General features: G+C 46.9%; 1 protein-coding gene across 4 annotated transcripts; it reads left to right on the top strand.

Moving 5' to 3' along the window:
• The first annotated feature begins 423 nt into the window (after positions 1–423).
• On the top strand, positions 424–16,133 carry nsd2 (nuclear receptor binding SET domain protein 2). 4 transcript variants are annotated; one of them, XM_061844313.1, is made up of 23 exons: positions 426–581; positions 2,590–3,144; positions 3,346–3,624; positions 5,148–5,310; positions 5,396–5,559; positions 6,260–6,556; positions 6,978–7,119; positions 7,280–7,353; positions 7,433–7,550; positions 7,623–7,738; positions 7,897–7,986; positions 8,064–8,190; positions 8,273–8,473; positions 9,239–9,418; positions 9,632–9,788; positions 9,857–10,059; positions 10,125–10,228; positions 11,161–11,430; positions 11,854–11,970; positions 12,216–12,357; positions 13,141–13,247; positions 13,593–13,788; positions 14,721–16,133. In XM_061844313.1, the coding sequence occupies exons 2-23, from the start codon at positions 2,614–2,616 to the stop codon at positions 14,969–14,971; spliced, it is 4,029 nt and encodes a 1,342-aa protein (XP_061700297.1). In that variant the 5' UTR covers positions 426–581; positions 2,590–2,613; the 3' UTR covers positions 14,972–16,133. The 4 variants fall into 4 exon arrangements, with proteins under 4 accessions (XP_061700300.1, XP_061700297.1, XP_061700299.1 ...); XM_061844314.1 differs by lacking the exon at positions 426–581 and adding an exon at positions 604–1,427; XM_061844315.1 differs by lacking the exon at positions 3,346–3,624 and having other exon boundaries at positions 427–581.
• Positions 16,134–17,806: the final 1,673 nt, after the last annotated feature.

Below are 17,806 nucleotides of genomic sequence, written 5' to 3'. Positions count from 1 at the left end.
AAATGCTTTTCATAAAACCAATTTATTAGTTGCATTGCTAATAGTAGCAATGGGGGACTACTGTTTTAAGTCCCCCCAAAAATGGATATGCTGCAGGCCATTAAAAAAATGGAGGGTGCGCCACAAAAGTTCCCCAGGCCAGAGTTTGGACCACTCTGTCTTTGGCCCTCAAATGTCTAATAAACATTGTTATAGAGAATAATTATATTATAATATGGGTGGTTGCAAATGTTGGACAAGGTTTCGATAGGTTTTTTTGAAATTGTAAAAAAAAAAAAAAAAAAAAGCGTCACAAAATAACCCAAAATGACTAGAAATAAAGAATTAGAAGAGGAATAAAAGTAAATACTGAAATGCAAAAATGAATGGTAAATGTTTGCGCTCGTGGGGCTCGTCCATTTCCCAATGTTTTTTTTTTTTTTGCTGGTGTGCGGCGTCGACCAATCGCGAGCGAGGATTTTTCGCGCTGGTCGGCCTTCCCGTTTGAGCTTTTTCACTGCACTTGAATGAAAATCTCCGTTGACGCCATGGAGCGACTCCCCGTGTCCGTGTAAGCGGCCGCCGCGACGTCCAGCCACCGGGTAAGGCGCCCAAGTTCGCCCGGCAACGGCAGCCGACTCGGGAACTTTTTTCGTGCACTTGTAAAGGGGGACCCAGCGTCCACTTTTTTTGTTTTTAACCGAGAGGCGGCTAGTTAGCCGATGCTAACGCTGGCTGCTACTTTTCAATGGATTCGCTACTTAGCATTTTTTTTTTTTTTTAATTTTCCAAACGAGCTGTCATGGCGCCTCCCGCGAAGGAGTCGCGGCCCCGCACTCGATTCGGACAGACGCGGCCATTTAGCCGACTCGACTACAAGTCGCCGACATGTTGAGTTATTCTCCCGCTGGCTTAGGAGCGGACTTCTTGGCGTTTTTGGCCTTTGTGCGGCGGCTTTGTCTAGTTGTTAGTTCATGGCTGACGCTCGCGAGTTGGTCGAGATGGAATAATACAATACATGCCCGCCTGTCAATGAAATATGCTCACTATATCATTATTTTGAAACAGTGCACGGAGCCGACGCAAATTTGTTATTTCAAAGTACGTCGGAAGAGTGTTCCCGAGTTGGAAAAATCGCAAAAAGCGAGGCGCTCGCCAGACGAGATAAGTCGATCCCCGATGAGGCTCCTCCATCGCCAATAGATGTCACTTGTGCGGGGCTTGCAGCGTGACTTCGGCGTGCAGGGACTCGATTCACAGAGGCGTCAGCTGCTCTGCTTTCCGTGGCTTATCCCGTAGTGTGATGCGCTCTTTGGGCATCGCTCCACGCGGTTCCTGCCCCCCCCCGCCGCAGCTAGCCGCTAGCTCGCCCTTTCACTTGGAAGGTAACCGGGGAAAGAGGCTACCTGCTGGGGGTTCTGCTGCGGCGCGTGGAAGTCTTTCTCAATGTAAGTTCCAATCCATTTGCTTCGGAAGCATCATGCAAGCGACCGAACGGATGCAGCTGGAACGTTTGTGACAGGCGCAGGTTTTTCTGAAGTCGCTGAGCTTCCCTTTCATGCCTCTGCTGTGTGGTTGGGCAAAAATTTGGAATTGATTGATACTCTTATGTATTTGATTTCAGTGTACTTTTCAGCCATGTCATTACAGTTCAAATACTGCTCTTATTTGTACTTGTGACTCATGAACCGCTTGAAGCAAGAAAATTGAACTTTTTGGAGAACTTTAAAAATTTGCCTATTTCACCCATTACTAAAGTACTACTTTAAACTCCACCTGCCAGGGACAACGGATGGAAACTGGCTAACGGCTATAATCCGTCATTTTTATATGCAGATGTTCATCAATATGCGCGATCCCTTTTAAATAAAGTGAAGAGAAAACAATTCTCCTGGGAGTTGATCTTATTGGTCTTCACGCTTGATAAAAATCAAATACTGAAGGTAAGACTGCATTAATAAGGCGACTTGACTTGAATGGTAAAACTCGAGCTTTACTTGATCTGCGCATGCGACTTGATCTCATGTCTCCTTACCCAAGGCCTGGTGCACAAAAAACCCCGACATTTTCTAATCTTGAAAGTTGTTTCTGTTCCAGACCCCACAGCCATCCATTTTCTGCACCACTTCTCCTCACACGGGTCACGGGCGAGAGGCGTGGTTCATCCCGAACTGGTCGCCAGCCACAATGTTAACAAATAACCAATGGCACACACATTCACGCCTACAGGGCATTTAGAGTTCTTAATTAGCCTACCGTACATGTTCTTGGGATTTGGTAGGAAAGCAGAGAGAGTACCTGGGGGAAAAAAAAAAAAAAAAACCTGTACAGTGAAAAGATGCAAACTCCAGACAGACAAAGCAGGATTTGAGCTTGCAACCTCAGAACTGTTGGGCAGATGTGGTAACCGGTCGTGCACCGTGCCGGCAGTCCCCACAAACGAATATAAAAATGGTAAATCTGTCATTTAACACTTTTGGTTCAACCACAGAACAGCGCATGTGTGAGCTCACAGAAACCCTGGCGATTAAGTCGCAACGACCGTTCCCCGTGAATGAGTGAATGCACTTTGAGCCTGCACACTTGGTGACATCTCTGCTGTTTTGTCAGAGAGCGTGAGAGGACTTGGATGGAATGGACAGCAAAGGGAGCTCCCTGCCTTCGATGCCCGAGCCGGCCAATCCCGTCAGCGTTAAGCGGCCGGCGGATTCCCGCGGCGACCCTTCCCTCCTCATGGACCAGGCCGCCGCCCAACTGGCTGCCACCTTGCAGGACAGCGTGCTCCAGAAGATGTCTGGCCACGAGAGGCTGAAGGACCTTACGTCTCTGGTGCTCAACAGCGACCAGGACGCCGTCCCCAAGCTGTGCGCCGCCGAGACGCCCGTCCTCAAGTGCGGCGAAGTGCCGAATTCCAACGGCGGCCGTCCGCACTCGCGCGGCGAGCCGGTGCTGCAAGCGGCCGTCCCCCAGTCGGTCCGGACGCCGATCTTTGAGCCGTGCTCAGCCGTCGTTGAAGGTGCGGCGTCTGCGCCCGTAGAAAGGCAGGAGGTGAAGAAGCGGCGGGGTAGACCTCTCAAAGCAAAACTCCAAGCTGACCTCTGTTCTTCCGCCGTACCCGAAGATGGTCTCGTCGGCTCGGGTTCTGCTTCGGAGGAGGCTGATGAGGTTAGTTTTTGCTTCTAGTCATCTCATTCTTCCGTCAATTTGTTCGAGGCGTACTGAAATGCGGTGAAGTCCGGCTCTTCAAAGTCACGTTAAATAGGAGTCAGCACAAGCCCGCCTCGGTTACCATTGAAATAAAGTGCCTCTGATGAACCTCCAGTAAAACTCAGCTGTTCTAATGGGCTTTTCCTGACATTTTTGTAGTCGCAAGCCGTGGTCCGCAGAGAGCGCCCACAGCATCAGAAGGATCTCATAGTCCGAAGGTATCAGTCAGGAGAAGGGTACAAAAGAATTTCCAAGGCACTGAACATGCCGTGGAACACAGTGAAGACGGTCATCGTCAAATGGAGAAAATACGGCACAACAGTGACATTGCCACGAACTGGACGTCCCTCCAAAATTGATAAAAAGACCAGAAGAAAACTGCTTGGAGAGGCTGCCATCAGCCCAACAGCAACATTGAAGGACCTGCAGGAATTCCTGGCAAGTACTGGCTGTTTAATACATGGCAACAATCTCCCGTCTTTGTCATATGTCTGGTTTGTGGAATAGGGTGGCAAGCAAAAGCCTTAACTTGAATCTCCCAAAAGCATGTGGCAAAAATGTGTTATGGTCTGATGAAACCAAGGTTGAAAATTTTGGCCAAAATTCCAAATGCCAAAGAACACCATCCCTCCAGTGCAACCTGCTGGTGACAGCATCAATGCCGATTTGCTTCTGCTGGAACCGGGGCCTTTGTCAAGATGGAGGAAAGTAGGAAGCCTTCCAAATGCCAGTCAGTCAGTGTTGACCCAAAACAGTCTTGCATCTGCTGCAAAGACGAAAAATGCCAGGAAAGTCCGACTAGAACAGCTGAAATGTATTTTGCGTTGATCACAGACCCATCAAATGTCCCATATTCTTGAAATTTCAACCTCCGAAGAGTTGAGTCACCAGCATGGCCATTGTAGAAAAATGTCAATTTCATTTCCCCAAGCACCTTGGTTTTGTCATAAGCGCGTCCAGAAAAAGGCCCTCTGACAGCTACTTCTCTTTGACCCAGTTTTGTATCCGCTATGTCCACATTTGTAATGTTGACATCGCTGAGCAAGGCGGAGGGAGATCTTTGCTTCTGACATCATTGACGCGCTAAAAATTCCAATGAGTGGATTTCAGGGCTTCCGGGAACCGTTTGAAATTCATATTCCGTGTTTAGTGAGGCGCCATAGAGACAGTGTTACAGTCCATCCAAAATACTTAAAAAAAAAAAAAAAACCAAAAAAAAAACTTGATCAGGATTTTTTTGGGGCTGATCAACCTTCAGTAACTTAAAAAGAAAAAATGAGAACAAAATTAAGTTCAGCCTAAAAAAAAAAAAAAAAAAAAATGTATTTCGTGCAGACAAGGTAGATTTTTGTTGGTTTGGATGAGAAATTGTTACATGAAAGCTGTAATGCCTGTAAAAATGATTTTTACAAAAGTATTACCCCAAAATATCAACAACTACAAGGCCCCCACCTTGTGATTCCTGGAGTGGCCTCTTTCCAATCCTTCTGAACACTCGTGGCAAATTCTGTGGTGGTCATTTTGCTCTTCACGCGAGAAACAAATTGAATCGTGGACACGTCGTGATTACATATAACGTCGACGTGGTTTGCTCAAATCTGTACGAGTGAAAATTCGCTCATTTGCTCCAGAACGGGGACTTTTCAAATTCAAGCTACAAATCGTGTCTCGGCAGCCGATAGGCTCGGAGAACGGTGACCGCAGGGTCGCCGGGGGGACGGAACGGTGCGCTGGCCACCGCCCCGTCGCGGGGCTGGAATGCGGAGTAGAATGGGGAAGAAATGAAAGATGATATGAAGCAGACGGTCGTGCTTGCAGCGGCCGCTCGTCGAACACGAAATCAAACTTTGCGGCGCGTCCGCTGTGGAGCAAGCTTAATTCCTAACGTTACTGAAATGTCCACACACCATTTTAGTCTTTGGAATGTAGTTTTGTTTTTGATCATTTTGTTGTTGGTCTAGCCCGCCGTCGTCTCTGAGGCATCAGCGGACACGAGAGAAGTGCCGCCTTCGCCCAGCGGCTTCTCTGTTGGCGACGTTGTCTGGACCAAGGTGGCGGGGTACCCCTGGTGGCCCTGCATTGTGACCACCGACCCGGAGCTCAATCATCACATCAAACCCAACGGTGAGGGCCCGCTCGACTGTCTCGCAACGCAAGAATGAGTTTGAAAAGTCCGACTATGTGTGTGTTTTGTTTTTATTTTTTGAAGCTAAAAGCAGGCTGGGCCTCCTTTACCACGTCCAGTATTTTGGAGACGCCCCCGAGAGGGGTTACATTTTTGAGAAGAACATGGTGTTGTTCGCCTCTGAGAGCCAATACCAGGAGCTCAGCCTGTGCAACAAGCAGCCGGCCTCCAGAATCCATCACAAAAAGGTACTTCATCTTCAGCCTCAGCCTGGGGGATCATCTCGATCACAATATTTTTTTCATATCGTCCGATCGCCAGTATCACAATTTTTCATAATGTTTTTAAACTTTAATCAATTAAAATAGATTGAGACCAGTTTAGGACTCCCAGAAAAATGCCCAAACAATTTGGTGACATTTTTAATGAAAAAAAAAAAAAAATAGCAACGCAAAGCAAAATAATAACAGACTGTAAAGAAAAGAATTGATCTTATGTCCGGCACACGCTGCACTGTGTTGACGTGTGCCTTTAAGGGGTGTGGCCTCAGGAGTGGCATCGTCAGCTGCAGGGTCGGGTTGCCCGTTTACCACACGATCACTTTGTTGTTAGCCTCTTCTCCTTCTTACGCAATGTCAGCTTCTCAACACTAAATATTTTCAGATATCTGCAGCCTTCACTGAAAGCAAACTGATATTCTTTGTGATGAATCAAAATAAGACCATTGCAAACATCTGCTGTTGAAAACAATGATCAACATTTTTGTTGATTCTCTGACTGCTGTTTTCATCTCCGATTTCCTGTATTTGAATGAAGGGATGCAAAGTACTTTTTTTTGTGTGTGTGCGATTCATCAATTGATTGGGGAAAAAAAAAAGTAATCGCCAACGTCATGATTTAAAATAAGCAGAATTTTCCTCCCTTGTGAAGAGTTGTCTTTACCTCCAGACACTTCAATCTGTGCCCCGTAAACTGCACCCCCAGTGGAAGATGGGCGTCATCCAGGCCACCGAGGCGCTGGCCATGTCGCTGGAAGACCGCTTGGCCAACTTCATCTTCGTGTACGACGACAAGGGGCCCCACCTCAACCCCTGCATCCTGGACAAGTTGAAGCCGGAGCCCGGCATGGAGGCCGAGGCCCGACTGTTGATGGGCCAGGTGGCGGCGGCGAAACAGAGGGAGCGGCTGAATGGAGGCCATCTCAAGAAGAGCGTGCAGAGGAAAAAAAATGACCGTCTACTGCAGGTTTGTCTCGCGTCGGTGGGTGCGTCTTCCACCTCAAAAAATACTTGGCTTTCCAAGTACAGTACTGCCAAGATATAGTAGGAGCAAACACAAGGTGCCTTATATTATCACGCCGCTTCGACAAAAAAGATCCATGTATTTAATTGCTCAATAAGGTGAGATTGTACCTAAATGTTTGACCTACCTTGTAAAGTTGTTATTAAATTCACATTTATATAACCTAAATGTTAAATACTACTGAGCTGTACTTGAAAATGCAGTGAGGGGAAAAAAAACGGCAGTGTAGTAATTTTATTACATTTACTGGTTTAACATTATGGCAATTTTGAACATAACCCTGCTAAAATGTAGGAGGGGAAAAGATTGAAATCATTTTAACATGGATTGCTGATTAAAGTTAAATAGAAATCTGACTTCCCAGGATCGACTCCCTGTGGAAGCGGCGGGACCGCTCACGAAGAAGCCGAGGCCCAACCGACCCGGCTCCCTTTTAAAGGCGGACGGGGGCAGGAACCCATCCACGGGTCCGGCTAAGAAGAGGTTAGGAGAAGGTTCGGCTCCAGGTCGGTGCAAAAATGGAACCTGGACACTTTTTATGTGCTCAGGTTGAAGCAATCTGCCTTTTAAGTCTCCCAAACATAAATTTGTAATTCTGAACACTTACAAAGTAACATTTTTTTTTTTTTTTTTTTTTGCATCCTTTTGGCCGCTCTGTGCTCTTAGGTAAGAGAGGGCTGAAGAAAGTCTACAAAAAGACAAGCGTGGTGGACCAGCAGCCCAAAAAGAGGCAAAAAAATGTGAGTTTTGCGGAGAAGAGCCTTTATGCGTCATGAAATAAGACAGGAAGCACATGCTGACAGCGTTTTTCGTAAACAGTCCCCGGCGTGGACTCTTGCGGGAGCCGAAGAGGAGACGAAGATGAGGCGGCCGAAGCCTGCCAAAGAAGTCAAAGAAACCACCAAGCAGCTGAAGAAGACTCAAGGGCCTCTTACAGGTACCGCTATAATCAATTCACGGCACTGATAACACCACCACAAGTGTGTGTATAATCGTCCACTTCCATCAGATGATCAAGAAGCTGAGAAACCAAAGCCCAAGAGGAAGTGGAAGCAGGATGGGAAGGTCCTCGCTGAGCTGTGCAAGGCCAAAAAGAGGCGCTCGTCACTTTGTCCCGAACCGGAGGTGAGACAGCAGCGTCGTTGAAAATGTCATCATCGCCCCATTCCTTATTTCTGGTAACATATGATGGAACTGAAGCCGTCTTGGGAAACGAAATTGACACTTTTCACATCAACAAAGGTCCAAATGGGCAAAATATGGAAGCTCCATTTTGCGCGCAGGGTTCTGGCAGCGAAGGATGTCCCGATTCGCCGGGTGACAGCCTGGATGGGATGAAGAAGGGAGAACGCAAGAAAGAGTTTGTCTGCCAGGTCAGTCTTCGCACGGCGATCACCCCGTTGAACTGTTTTACGGCCACGGAACGCATAGGACGCGTTTCCGTTTGCAGGTGTGCGAGCGGGCCGGCGAGGATCTGCTTCCCTGCGAAGGGCCGTGCTGCGGAATGTTCCATCTCAGCTGTCTGGGCGAAAGCTTGAAGCGCGACGACAAGCTGCTGTGTCGGCCGTGCAGCACGGGTGAGCGCCCGATCGATTTAGCTTAGCGGCGCTTTCGCCGACCGTCGGATCTTTGACATCCCTCCCCGGTTTCTCCTGCCAGGGGTTCACTCGTGCTTCACGTGTAAGCGGTCGGACGGGGAGGTGCGCCGCTGCCACGTTGCCCACTGCGGCAAGTTCTACCACGAGGCGTGCGCCCGCCTCAGCCCGCTGACTGTGTTTGACAACAAAGGTTTCCGCTGCCCGCTGCACGCCTGCATCAGCTGCCACTTCGGGTGCCGCACCCAGCACAAGTCCACCAAAGGTGAGGAGCTCTTTCGCCGCCACGCCGACGTCTCCTCACTCGGCCAGTGGATATGTCATCCATTTTCCAAGCTGCTTACCCTCACAATATTCGCAGGAAACTTTGTTTTTCCATCTCCGACTCATTTAATTGTAAAGTGGTCACCAACGTGGTGCCCGCGGCTGCCTGGTTGCCCACGAGGACCACTTAAGGCGCCCGCGAGGCATGTTCTAAAAATAGCATAGGTTACAAATTGTTAGGATTATTGGTTTTATTTGTGCTTTAGCTTTTGAATCTGACTTTCTTACAATGAAAAATGTAAAAACAATGTCATATAATATATAGTACTTATACATTTCTAAAGTATAAGGAGTTTTGTTATTTTGGAAGCTTGCCCCTAACAAGTCATGGAGCCCTTCATGTGATCGTTGCTCACGAAGTAGCCCTCAGCCTAAAATGGTTGGTGACCCCTGGTATGTAGAGTATTTCATAAATAAATGTAATTTAATATCATTTAATTTATTTTTATCGTTAAAAAAGGCTTCAAGATGTGTTTTGCCATGCAGTTAGTTTACTTAAAACAAATTCTTTGCGGAGGCCTGTAACGATCATTAGCATTTTCACCGGGGAATAATGATTGCCGTTACCTTTTGAGTTGTGAGTATGATTAATTGAACAAATGGAACTTGTATCTCAAGGCACCAACTTCGAGCTCTGCTCATTAGCCAATTCTTTTTCTTTCTTTTTTTATTTATTTTTTTTCATTTTTTTATTATGCGTTTCCAGGGCGTCTGATGCGATGCCTGCGCTGCCCCGTGGCCTACCACGTGGGAGACCAGTGTGTGGCGGCGGGCAGCGAGACCATCGCCAACACCGCCATCGTTTGCACCAACCACTTCAACGCCAAGAAAGGATACTGCCACCACAGTCATGTCAACGTCAGCTGGTGCTTCGTCTGCTCCAAAGGTGCCGTGCAAAAACAGGAAACAAGTCAGGATGATGATAGAAATACAGGCGGGGGGGGATCACTTTTAAGTCCACTTTTGAAGCCTTGCATCTCTCTTTTTTTTTTCATTTTTTTTTTAAATTTTTTTTAAAATAGCCTGGTGTAGAAATGGCATCGCTCCTCTATTACTATCAGTTTGTAGTTATTTCCCAAAATGTATGTGCGCCTCGTAGGAGGTCAACTGCTGTGCTGCGAGTCTTGTCCGGCCGCCTTCCACCCGGACTGCCTGAACATCGCCATGCCGGACGGCAGCTGGTTCTGCAACGACTGTCGCGCCGGCAAAAAGCCCAAATACCGAGACATCATCTGGGTCAAACTGGGAACTTACCGGTGAGCCCCGGACCGCGGATGCCGACAACTTTTTCCTCCCAACCTTTCCAATTGTCTTTTCCCTTCAGATGGTGGCCCGCGGAGATTCAACACCCCCGCAACATTCCCACAAACATCCAGCACCTTCGCCACCAGATCGGCGAGTTCCCCGTCTTCTTCTTCGGCTCCAGGGACTACTTCTGGACCCACCAGGGCCGGGTCTTCCCTTACATGGAGGGCGACCGTGGAAGCAAGTACCAGCGGACCGGCATCGGGAAGGTCTTCAAGACCGGTAAAGATCCAGACGGCAAACAGATCTCGCCCCGACTCGTTTCCTTACCTGCTTTGTTTCCTCAGCTCTGTTGGAGGCTGAAGCTCGCTTCAAGGAGATGAAGATGAAGCAGGAAGCCAAGGAAGCGCAGGAGAAAAACCGAAAACCTCCCCCCTACAAGTTTATCAAGGTGAGAATCACAAACAAATCACAGGCTGCTTTTCAGGTGCGATCTCGCACAAACTTTGGACTGCTTCTGCCTTTTTACGTTATGTGGGACATCACTCAAAAGAGGAATCAATAAGCAGATTCTTCAGCCAAGCAAAGAAACGATTCTTTGGAATGAAAAGACTGCTAACCGGTTCTTAGACTGGCTTCTTTCAGGTCCCATCCCTACGGTTTTAATCCGAGCATACACCGGTCGATGCAAAATCTTATTCGGAATCATCTTGATTGCCCGAGTATGGAACAACGCGCGAGCAATTTGGAACACACAACGAAAATGCGTATTTTGCCTGAAAGGGTGGCGGAACTCGCATGTGATTGGTCAGTACGCTCCATCACTACCGGAAAGATTGTAATATGATGCACCGCTTAAAACTGAAGCTTCTTTTATGTTTTAAATAATAAGCAATATTTTTGTGCTATGGTAAAGGGTGCGCTTGGGAACACTTCTGGGTCTGGCCAGGCACCGCGATCCGCCACTTCAAGACCCGTTTTAATCGATGTTGTCACAATGGGGTTCGTCCTTCGCACACTGACTTGTTAGCTTGTAAACCTCCTAAATACGTAGTTCATTTTTCCTAAAATGTCCTCGTCGTTTGCATCTACGTCGCCGAAGCCGTTTGGCCTGCGAACCGCTGCGTCCCGTATTGGCCCGATGGCGATACCTGGGATCGGTACCCACCGGGGAAACCATAACAACAAAAATGATTCAATGACGTGGGGAGAAAGCGTTTCAAAGCTTGTCTGATATCAGAAGAAATAAAATAAATCTTGTTAGTGGACGGCGGTTTGGCCATTTTATTCCAAGACGTATCCGCCAGCCATACCTCGTCGACTGCGTTCCGTGACGCCGCCACGTACGGACGCTTTTCATCGGAGGCCTCTCGTCACTTTCAGGTGAACAAACCGGTGGGCAAAGTCCAGGTGTACGCCGCCGACGTCTCCGAGATCCCCAAGTGCAACTGCAAGCCGTCGGTGGAGCGTCCGTGCGGCTTCGAGTCGGAGTGCTTGAACCGCATGCTGCAGTACGAGTGCCACCCGCAGGTGTGCCCCAGCGGCGAGCGCTGCTGCAACCAGGACTTCACCAAGCGGCTCTACCCGGACACCAAGATCATCAAGACGCCCGGCAAGGGCTGGGGCCTGGTGGCTCTGCGCGACATCAAGAAGGTGAAGCGGCAGAGTCCCGACAAGCACTCGCGCGACGTATCGACGTTCCAACGTGACGCCGTTCAGTTCCCCTTCACGTAGCCTCTCCGATTATAACCCTTCTTTTAATGGTGTGTATTCAAGTGACCAGAAATTGGGATTGATTTGGGCTGTAACATTAGAAAAGAAGGAAATATGTTGATCATCAGTTTCCAAGTCAACGCTGATGTTTGCAAATGTAACAATTGAACATTCTGCTTTCATGGATCATTCTTACTGATGAGAGGCTGACGTCAGAGGATTTACACAATTTTAGGTCAAATTGTCTCTAAATGATTGTTCAATATAGTCAATTCATTTGACAGTTGATTAGTTGTTCCACCTCCACGTGCGCGAAAATTCCAAACGGTAGCGCGTGAAACTTGCATCTGTTGGATCCGCCAGGGCGAGTTTGTCAACGAATACATCGGCGAGCTGATAGACGAGGACGAATGCCGGGCCAGGATCAAGTACGCTCACGAGAACAACATCACCGACTTCTACATGCTCACCATTGACAAGGTATAAGCGGGATTGACGCGTGCGTTCTATCGGACCGATGCTCCCCGGCGTACGCGGTTCTGCGCGCTCAGCAGTTCCTTCCCGCTGGGAGCGACACGAACGGCACGGTATTGCATTGGGAACGTTACGTGACAGCCAGCTGTAGCGTCACAGTTGTCAATACAACAAACACAGAAGCCTCTGCTTATCGAACAATGAAAAATGAGATTTCGATTTTTACCCTTGATTCCCCCCCCCCCGCTAAGGACCGCATCATCGACGCCGGTCCCAAGGGGAACTTTTCCCGTTTCATGAACCACAGCTGTCAACCCAACTGCGAGACGCAAAAGTGGACCGTCAACGGAGACACGCGCGTCGGACTGTTTGCCGTCAGCGACGTCCCAGCAGGTATTTTCATGCGCGCAACAATTCAAATACGCTAGAAAAGTCCTTCATATCGATTCCCTCATACTTGATCTTGATTGTTACATACTCGAGTATTTAGTTTCTAAAGATGGTGAATTTGAGGTTTTGGTTTCCTGGAAGCAATAATCATCAAAACTATACAAAAAAAAAAAAAAAGAACGAGCGTGTTGCATTCTATTGTAATGCAATTGTGTCGCGGGCAGCACTGTGGAGCAAGTGTTTGCCTCACAGTTCTGAGGACCGGGATTCAAATCTCGGTCCCCCCCATGCCCGCATGGCTTTTCTCCGGGCACTCTGGTTTCCTCCCACATCCCCAAAGGATGCAACATTAATTGGACGCTCTCAATTGCCCCAAGGTGTGATTGTGACGGCGACTGTTGTCTGTCTCCGCGTGCGCTGCGATTGGCCGGCAACCAGTTCAGGGTGTACCCCGCCTCCTGCCCGCTGACAGCTGGGAAAATGGATGGATTGTATTGTCATTCATTGTATCATCATTCACTCATTGTAAAATGAGTTCCCCTTTTTGAATTGAGCTAGCTAACGAAACGAAGTCTCGTAATTGACACTAAAGCCAGCGCGTGTCGATGCTGGCAGCCTGGCCACTTTTCTGAGCTATTTTTCAAAAAGGTGGCTGACAACAAATGGAGCCACGTTTGGCGTTATTGGAGACTCGGAGAAACTGTTGACAATCCCACCCGAGCAGGAAATATTCCACCCTAAATGAAACGTCTCTGACACTCTGGTGTTGATTTTTTTCCTTGGCAGGCACCGAGCTGACATTCAACTACAACCTGGACTGTTTGGGAAATGAGAAGACGGTGTGTCGCTGCGGCGCCCCGAACTGCAGCGGCTTCCTGGGAGATCGCCCCAAGGTTTTATTGAAAAAAAAACCAAAAAAATTCATGCAGAAATGAACATAAATAAGTCCTACCTTGACTTATTTATGTTCAGTGAAAGTCAAATGTTCGGGTTTTTATTTTCAGAAACTTAGCTTCTTAACATTCCATTTGATATTTTTACTGTATGTCTTTATTCAGTGCAATATTACAGTTGTATTTCAATTTTGAATTGTGTTTTTTGCGGGGGTCTGAAACGGGTCGAATACATTTCCGTTCATTTCAGTGGGCAAACGCGATTTGAGTGTCAAGCGCGGTTGTGGAAACAATTAGCCGTAGGTCAAAGTACGACTCCTTGACGACTTTACCCGCCGTCAACAGAACTCCGGCGGTCAGGCGGCCGAGCCCAAAGGGAAGAAGCTGAAGCGCAAGTACAGGAAGCGGCGGACGGAGGGCAAGAAGTCGGACGACGAGTGCTTCCGCTGCGGCGACGGGGGACAGCTGGTCATCTGTGGGAAGAAGACGTGCACCAAAGCCTTCCACCTGTCTTGCCTCAACCTCTCCAAGAGGCCCTTCGGTCAGTACACGCGCATCACGTAATCACCCGCATTCAAAAAAAATTAAATGTGATAACTCCAAAACGTGGATCAAAAAAGCCAAACGTTGCTCCCAGATATTTACATACACTATGGAAAAATGAACGTATGCCCCCCCCCTCCCCCTTTTAAGAGAATTTGCTAAATCCAAGAATAAGGAAGGAAAGAAGCATTTTGTGGAGAGGGGGGACGATTTCCAATCCAGGTTTTACTGTAGCTTCCAACCCAAATGTAAATTTTTTGGAAGAGTCATATTACGAGACACATCTGTGGCGCACCTGAAACGCATTTTACTTCTTTGTAACATCATGGGAACGTCAAGAGAAAAAAAATCCACCAACACATAAGTCTGCTTCATCCTCGGGTGCAATTTCCTGATGCCTGCCTGCCTGAAGGGGCCACTTTCTTGTGAACGCCATCAGAATGTCCAGTCATCATACTGCTCACGCACGAGTCGTATTCGATGTCGCAGAGATTGACGTTCTTTGGTCCCGAAGACCTCGTGAAGATGCTTGCTAAAGATTGTCGTTAATTAGTCACAGTGAAACAAGTACGTACCAGGAACAAGGCGTGACATAACCTGAAAGAAAACTGATTAGTAAGCGGCCGTCGCAAAGTCCCGACAGGCGGACCCGAAGAGGGAAGTGCGAGCAAGGCGCCCCACAAAGTCATCAAGTGTATGCCAACTTCTGCTTCTGAATATTGTCAGGAAAATGAATCTCATTATTGTAGTATTTAGCAAATAAAAATAACTTTGGTCCCATTTTTAGATAGTGTGTGTGGAAACCTCCCAGTTTGAAGTGCATCCATATTTCCTTCGGGCCTTGGGACAGACGTCACATTCCCTAAATCTCCCGACTCATCTCCCCCTTGTGATATTTGGGCTTTGAGTAAAGTTCCCGCTTGCCGTCAGGTCGCTGGGACTGCCCGTGGCACCACTGCGACGTCTGCGGCAAGAACTCGGTGGCCTTCTGCCAGCTGTGCCCCAACTCCTTCTGCAAGGCCCACCAGGAGGGGGCGCTGCGTGCCTGGCCCCCCACGGGGCAGCTGTGCTGCCAGGAGCACGACGAGCACCACCAGGATGCCGCCGCCGTCGCCGCCCGTCTTGAGGGCCCCGGAAAGGCCCCGGTGAAAAACGCCAAGAGGAAAGCGACGGAAGCCTAAAAGAACAAAAGTAAAGAAGCTTCTTCCATCTTGAGCTTGCCAGCTACACTTTTTCGGGGGTGGCTTTTTTTGGGGGGGCTTCCTGCACGGAGTGATCCACTTCCTGTTCTTGAAAATTTCCACCAAACTGCCTTTTTTTTTTTTTTATAAAACATTTTTAAATAAACATCGTAGAGTAAGTTAAGGGTCACGCTCGGGTCTCCTTCTCGTAGTTTCCATCAAGACCAAAAAAGTAGAAGTCCTGACTTAGTGGGACGCATCCCACATGTTGCCAAATGTATTTTTATTCTAATATATAGATTATAAATAGTAACAATTTATATGTATATCCCAGGAAAGCTCGTACTATGATTTTGTCCGGTAGCCTCCCTCGTTTTTTTTTTTTTTTTTTTTTTTTTTAGTGATCGCGTCCTAGAGGAGCTAATACTAGATCGTTGGGGGAGGGGCTCCGCTGCCCTTTGGCAAACACTACTGACATGTTGAAAGGCTCAAAGCACATTTTTTTTTTCATTTTATTTTTTTTTTCATTTTGGGAGATGAGATATCTGGCCCCTAATGTGTCCATATGAATCCGAAACGATGGTGGAATCATGAAAAGCCAGTTTGCAGTCTCACGACCAAAAAGTCTGCTCGGAAGACGCGGTAAGCGGCCGGTGCTCGAGCGCCTTTGGATGGCGAGTCGCAATCAATCAGTGCTCAGATGTACGCAGTTGTTAAATCGGCGTTTGCAGGGGGAGATGTTTTTATTTTTCATTTTTTTTTTTTCCTTCCTCCCTGGCAGTTCCCGTTTGTTTCCTTTTCGTTTTTCACGATGAGGTGACAAAGGCCACCAGCACGAACTGCGATTTTCCTTTGAAATGTCTCCGGATCGCAGCGCCCGTAAGCGCGTTCCGAATCTCCCGGGGTGTCCGAAGGCGTCCTGGTCACGTGCGGGGATTTTTTTGTTGTTTTTGTTTTTCTACCTAACGATCGTTAGTTATCGCGCTAACCTTGAGGCTTTGTGTTGAATGTACGTAGTGGATTGTTGTGAGCACTGTTTAACTGGCTTGTAACTACTGCCCCCCCCCCAAAAAAAAAAAAAAAAAAAAACAGACTAATATGTACATACTGTATACGTGCCCATAGTGTTGCCTTCTATTGTAAATAAAAACGTTTTTTTCCTCCTGCCACTTTTTTTGTGTACCCCTTCAACAAGTGATGCTTTTTTTTTTTTTTTTCAAACAAAAAAATTGAGGGTTTCCAAGAATATATTTTTTCACAATTGTTTTAAAATGATAAAAAATGTAAATTCAAGTACAAAAGTTTTGCATGTCTATCTGAAATTTAATTGTTTTAAAAGATGTGAAAATGTAGTGTCAATATTAAAAAAAAACAAAAACACATTGAACGCATTCAGCCGTCAATGGCAGCGAAGTCCAAAATCCATTTTAACTGTCAGGGTTGCCACTAAATGAGTTCAAAAAATGACTTTCACTATTACAGTAGATCAAAGTGGAGGGAAAAATCAAAAGTGTTATCATTTCAAACAAAACTGGTAAAATGTGAGCGTTGACGTACAAAAAGAAATTGTATGTGTGTGAAATCAGTTTTGTCTTGGGATTTAGATGGCCACGCCAAATTAGGTAGAAATGTAAGAAATTCCCAAGTTGACATACTTTGCAAGAGTCCACAAAGACACGTTTACGTCAAAGTTTAATATTACAAGTCTCATAACACACCTGTTAAGATTAATGTGGCAGATCTTGGATCTGTATGTCGATTGGTTGAAGCCTGTTGGCCGCCATCTTGGTACTCTCAAAACGTGTGGTTTACAGGTTGGATTATGGTGGGGGTATTCTCAAAATTTGGCATGTCGGATTATCCTTGTGAGGATAAGCGACTCAAACAATGGATGGATGGATAGATATTTTACTCTTATCGGTAGACAAATCCTATGCAAGGAGGTTGCTCGTGTTATGGAACAGATGGAAAATCCCCATATGAAGCATTCAGAGGTGTAAAGTACAATTTGTTTGTTAATATACATCAAGTTTAGCATGAAAATGAAGGTTATGCACAGTTCAGTGTGCTGAGCTTTACCGTAAAGGCAGAGGCAGAAGTGCATCACTTTCAAGTTAAAGTGGAAACGCGACAGAAGCAGTACACCACCAAGACGACCAAATTGTTTAGTGAGTTACAATTAACATGTTCGCTAGGAAACGATGAACATGTTTTTAAATGATTGGTATTTTTTTAAAGGTACATACCAGAGTATTTTTTCTCCTCTTGTAAGAAAAAAAAAACAAACCGTAATTCAAGAGCACAAGACTATAATAAAGTAATTAACATGTAAGTCGGCATGCTTCTTGGCACATAAATACTAAAAAAATATAAATAAGGGTTAGTAGTATATATAATAGTATAGAACTTGTCGGGTTATCACTTCCTTTTCCGGTTGTGAGATCCCGCCAAAGTCTGTCTGCTAATGGTTTGGACATGTTCAGAGGCGAGAGAGTGAGTATATTGGTAGAAGGGTGCTGAGGATGGAGCTGTCAAGGAAGAGAGAGCGAGAGAGAGGAAGACCAAAGAGAAGGTTGATGGATGTGGTGAGGGAAGACATGAGGGCGGTTGGGGTGTTGAGAGAGGAAGATGCAGGAGATAAGACCAAGATGGCAAAAGATGACACGCTGTGGCGACCCCGTACGGGACAAGCCGAAAGGAAAAGAAGAAGAAGAAGAAGATCCCGCCAAAGTCTGTCACGTCGTGGGCGGCGTGACTTTCAAATTAAAGTGTCCTGTTTCCTGAAACAGTATGTCTACTGAGCATTTCAAAAATAGAAAAAGATAAACGACCTTG

This window comes from Syngnathoides biaculeatus, chromosome 15 (genome assembly GCF_019802595.1).
Source record: "Syngnathoides biaculeatus isolate LvHL_M chromosome 15, ASM1980259v1, whole genome shotgun sequence".
Lineage (NCBI taxonomy): Eukaryota > Metazoa > Chordata > Actinopteri > Syngnathiformes > Syngnathidae > Syngnathoides > Syngnathoides biaculeatus.
The sequence above is the reverse complement of the archived record's forward strand: the minus strand, read 5'-3'. Positions and strand labels throughout refer to the sequence as shown.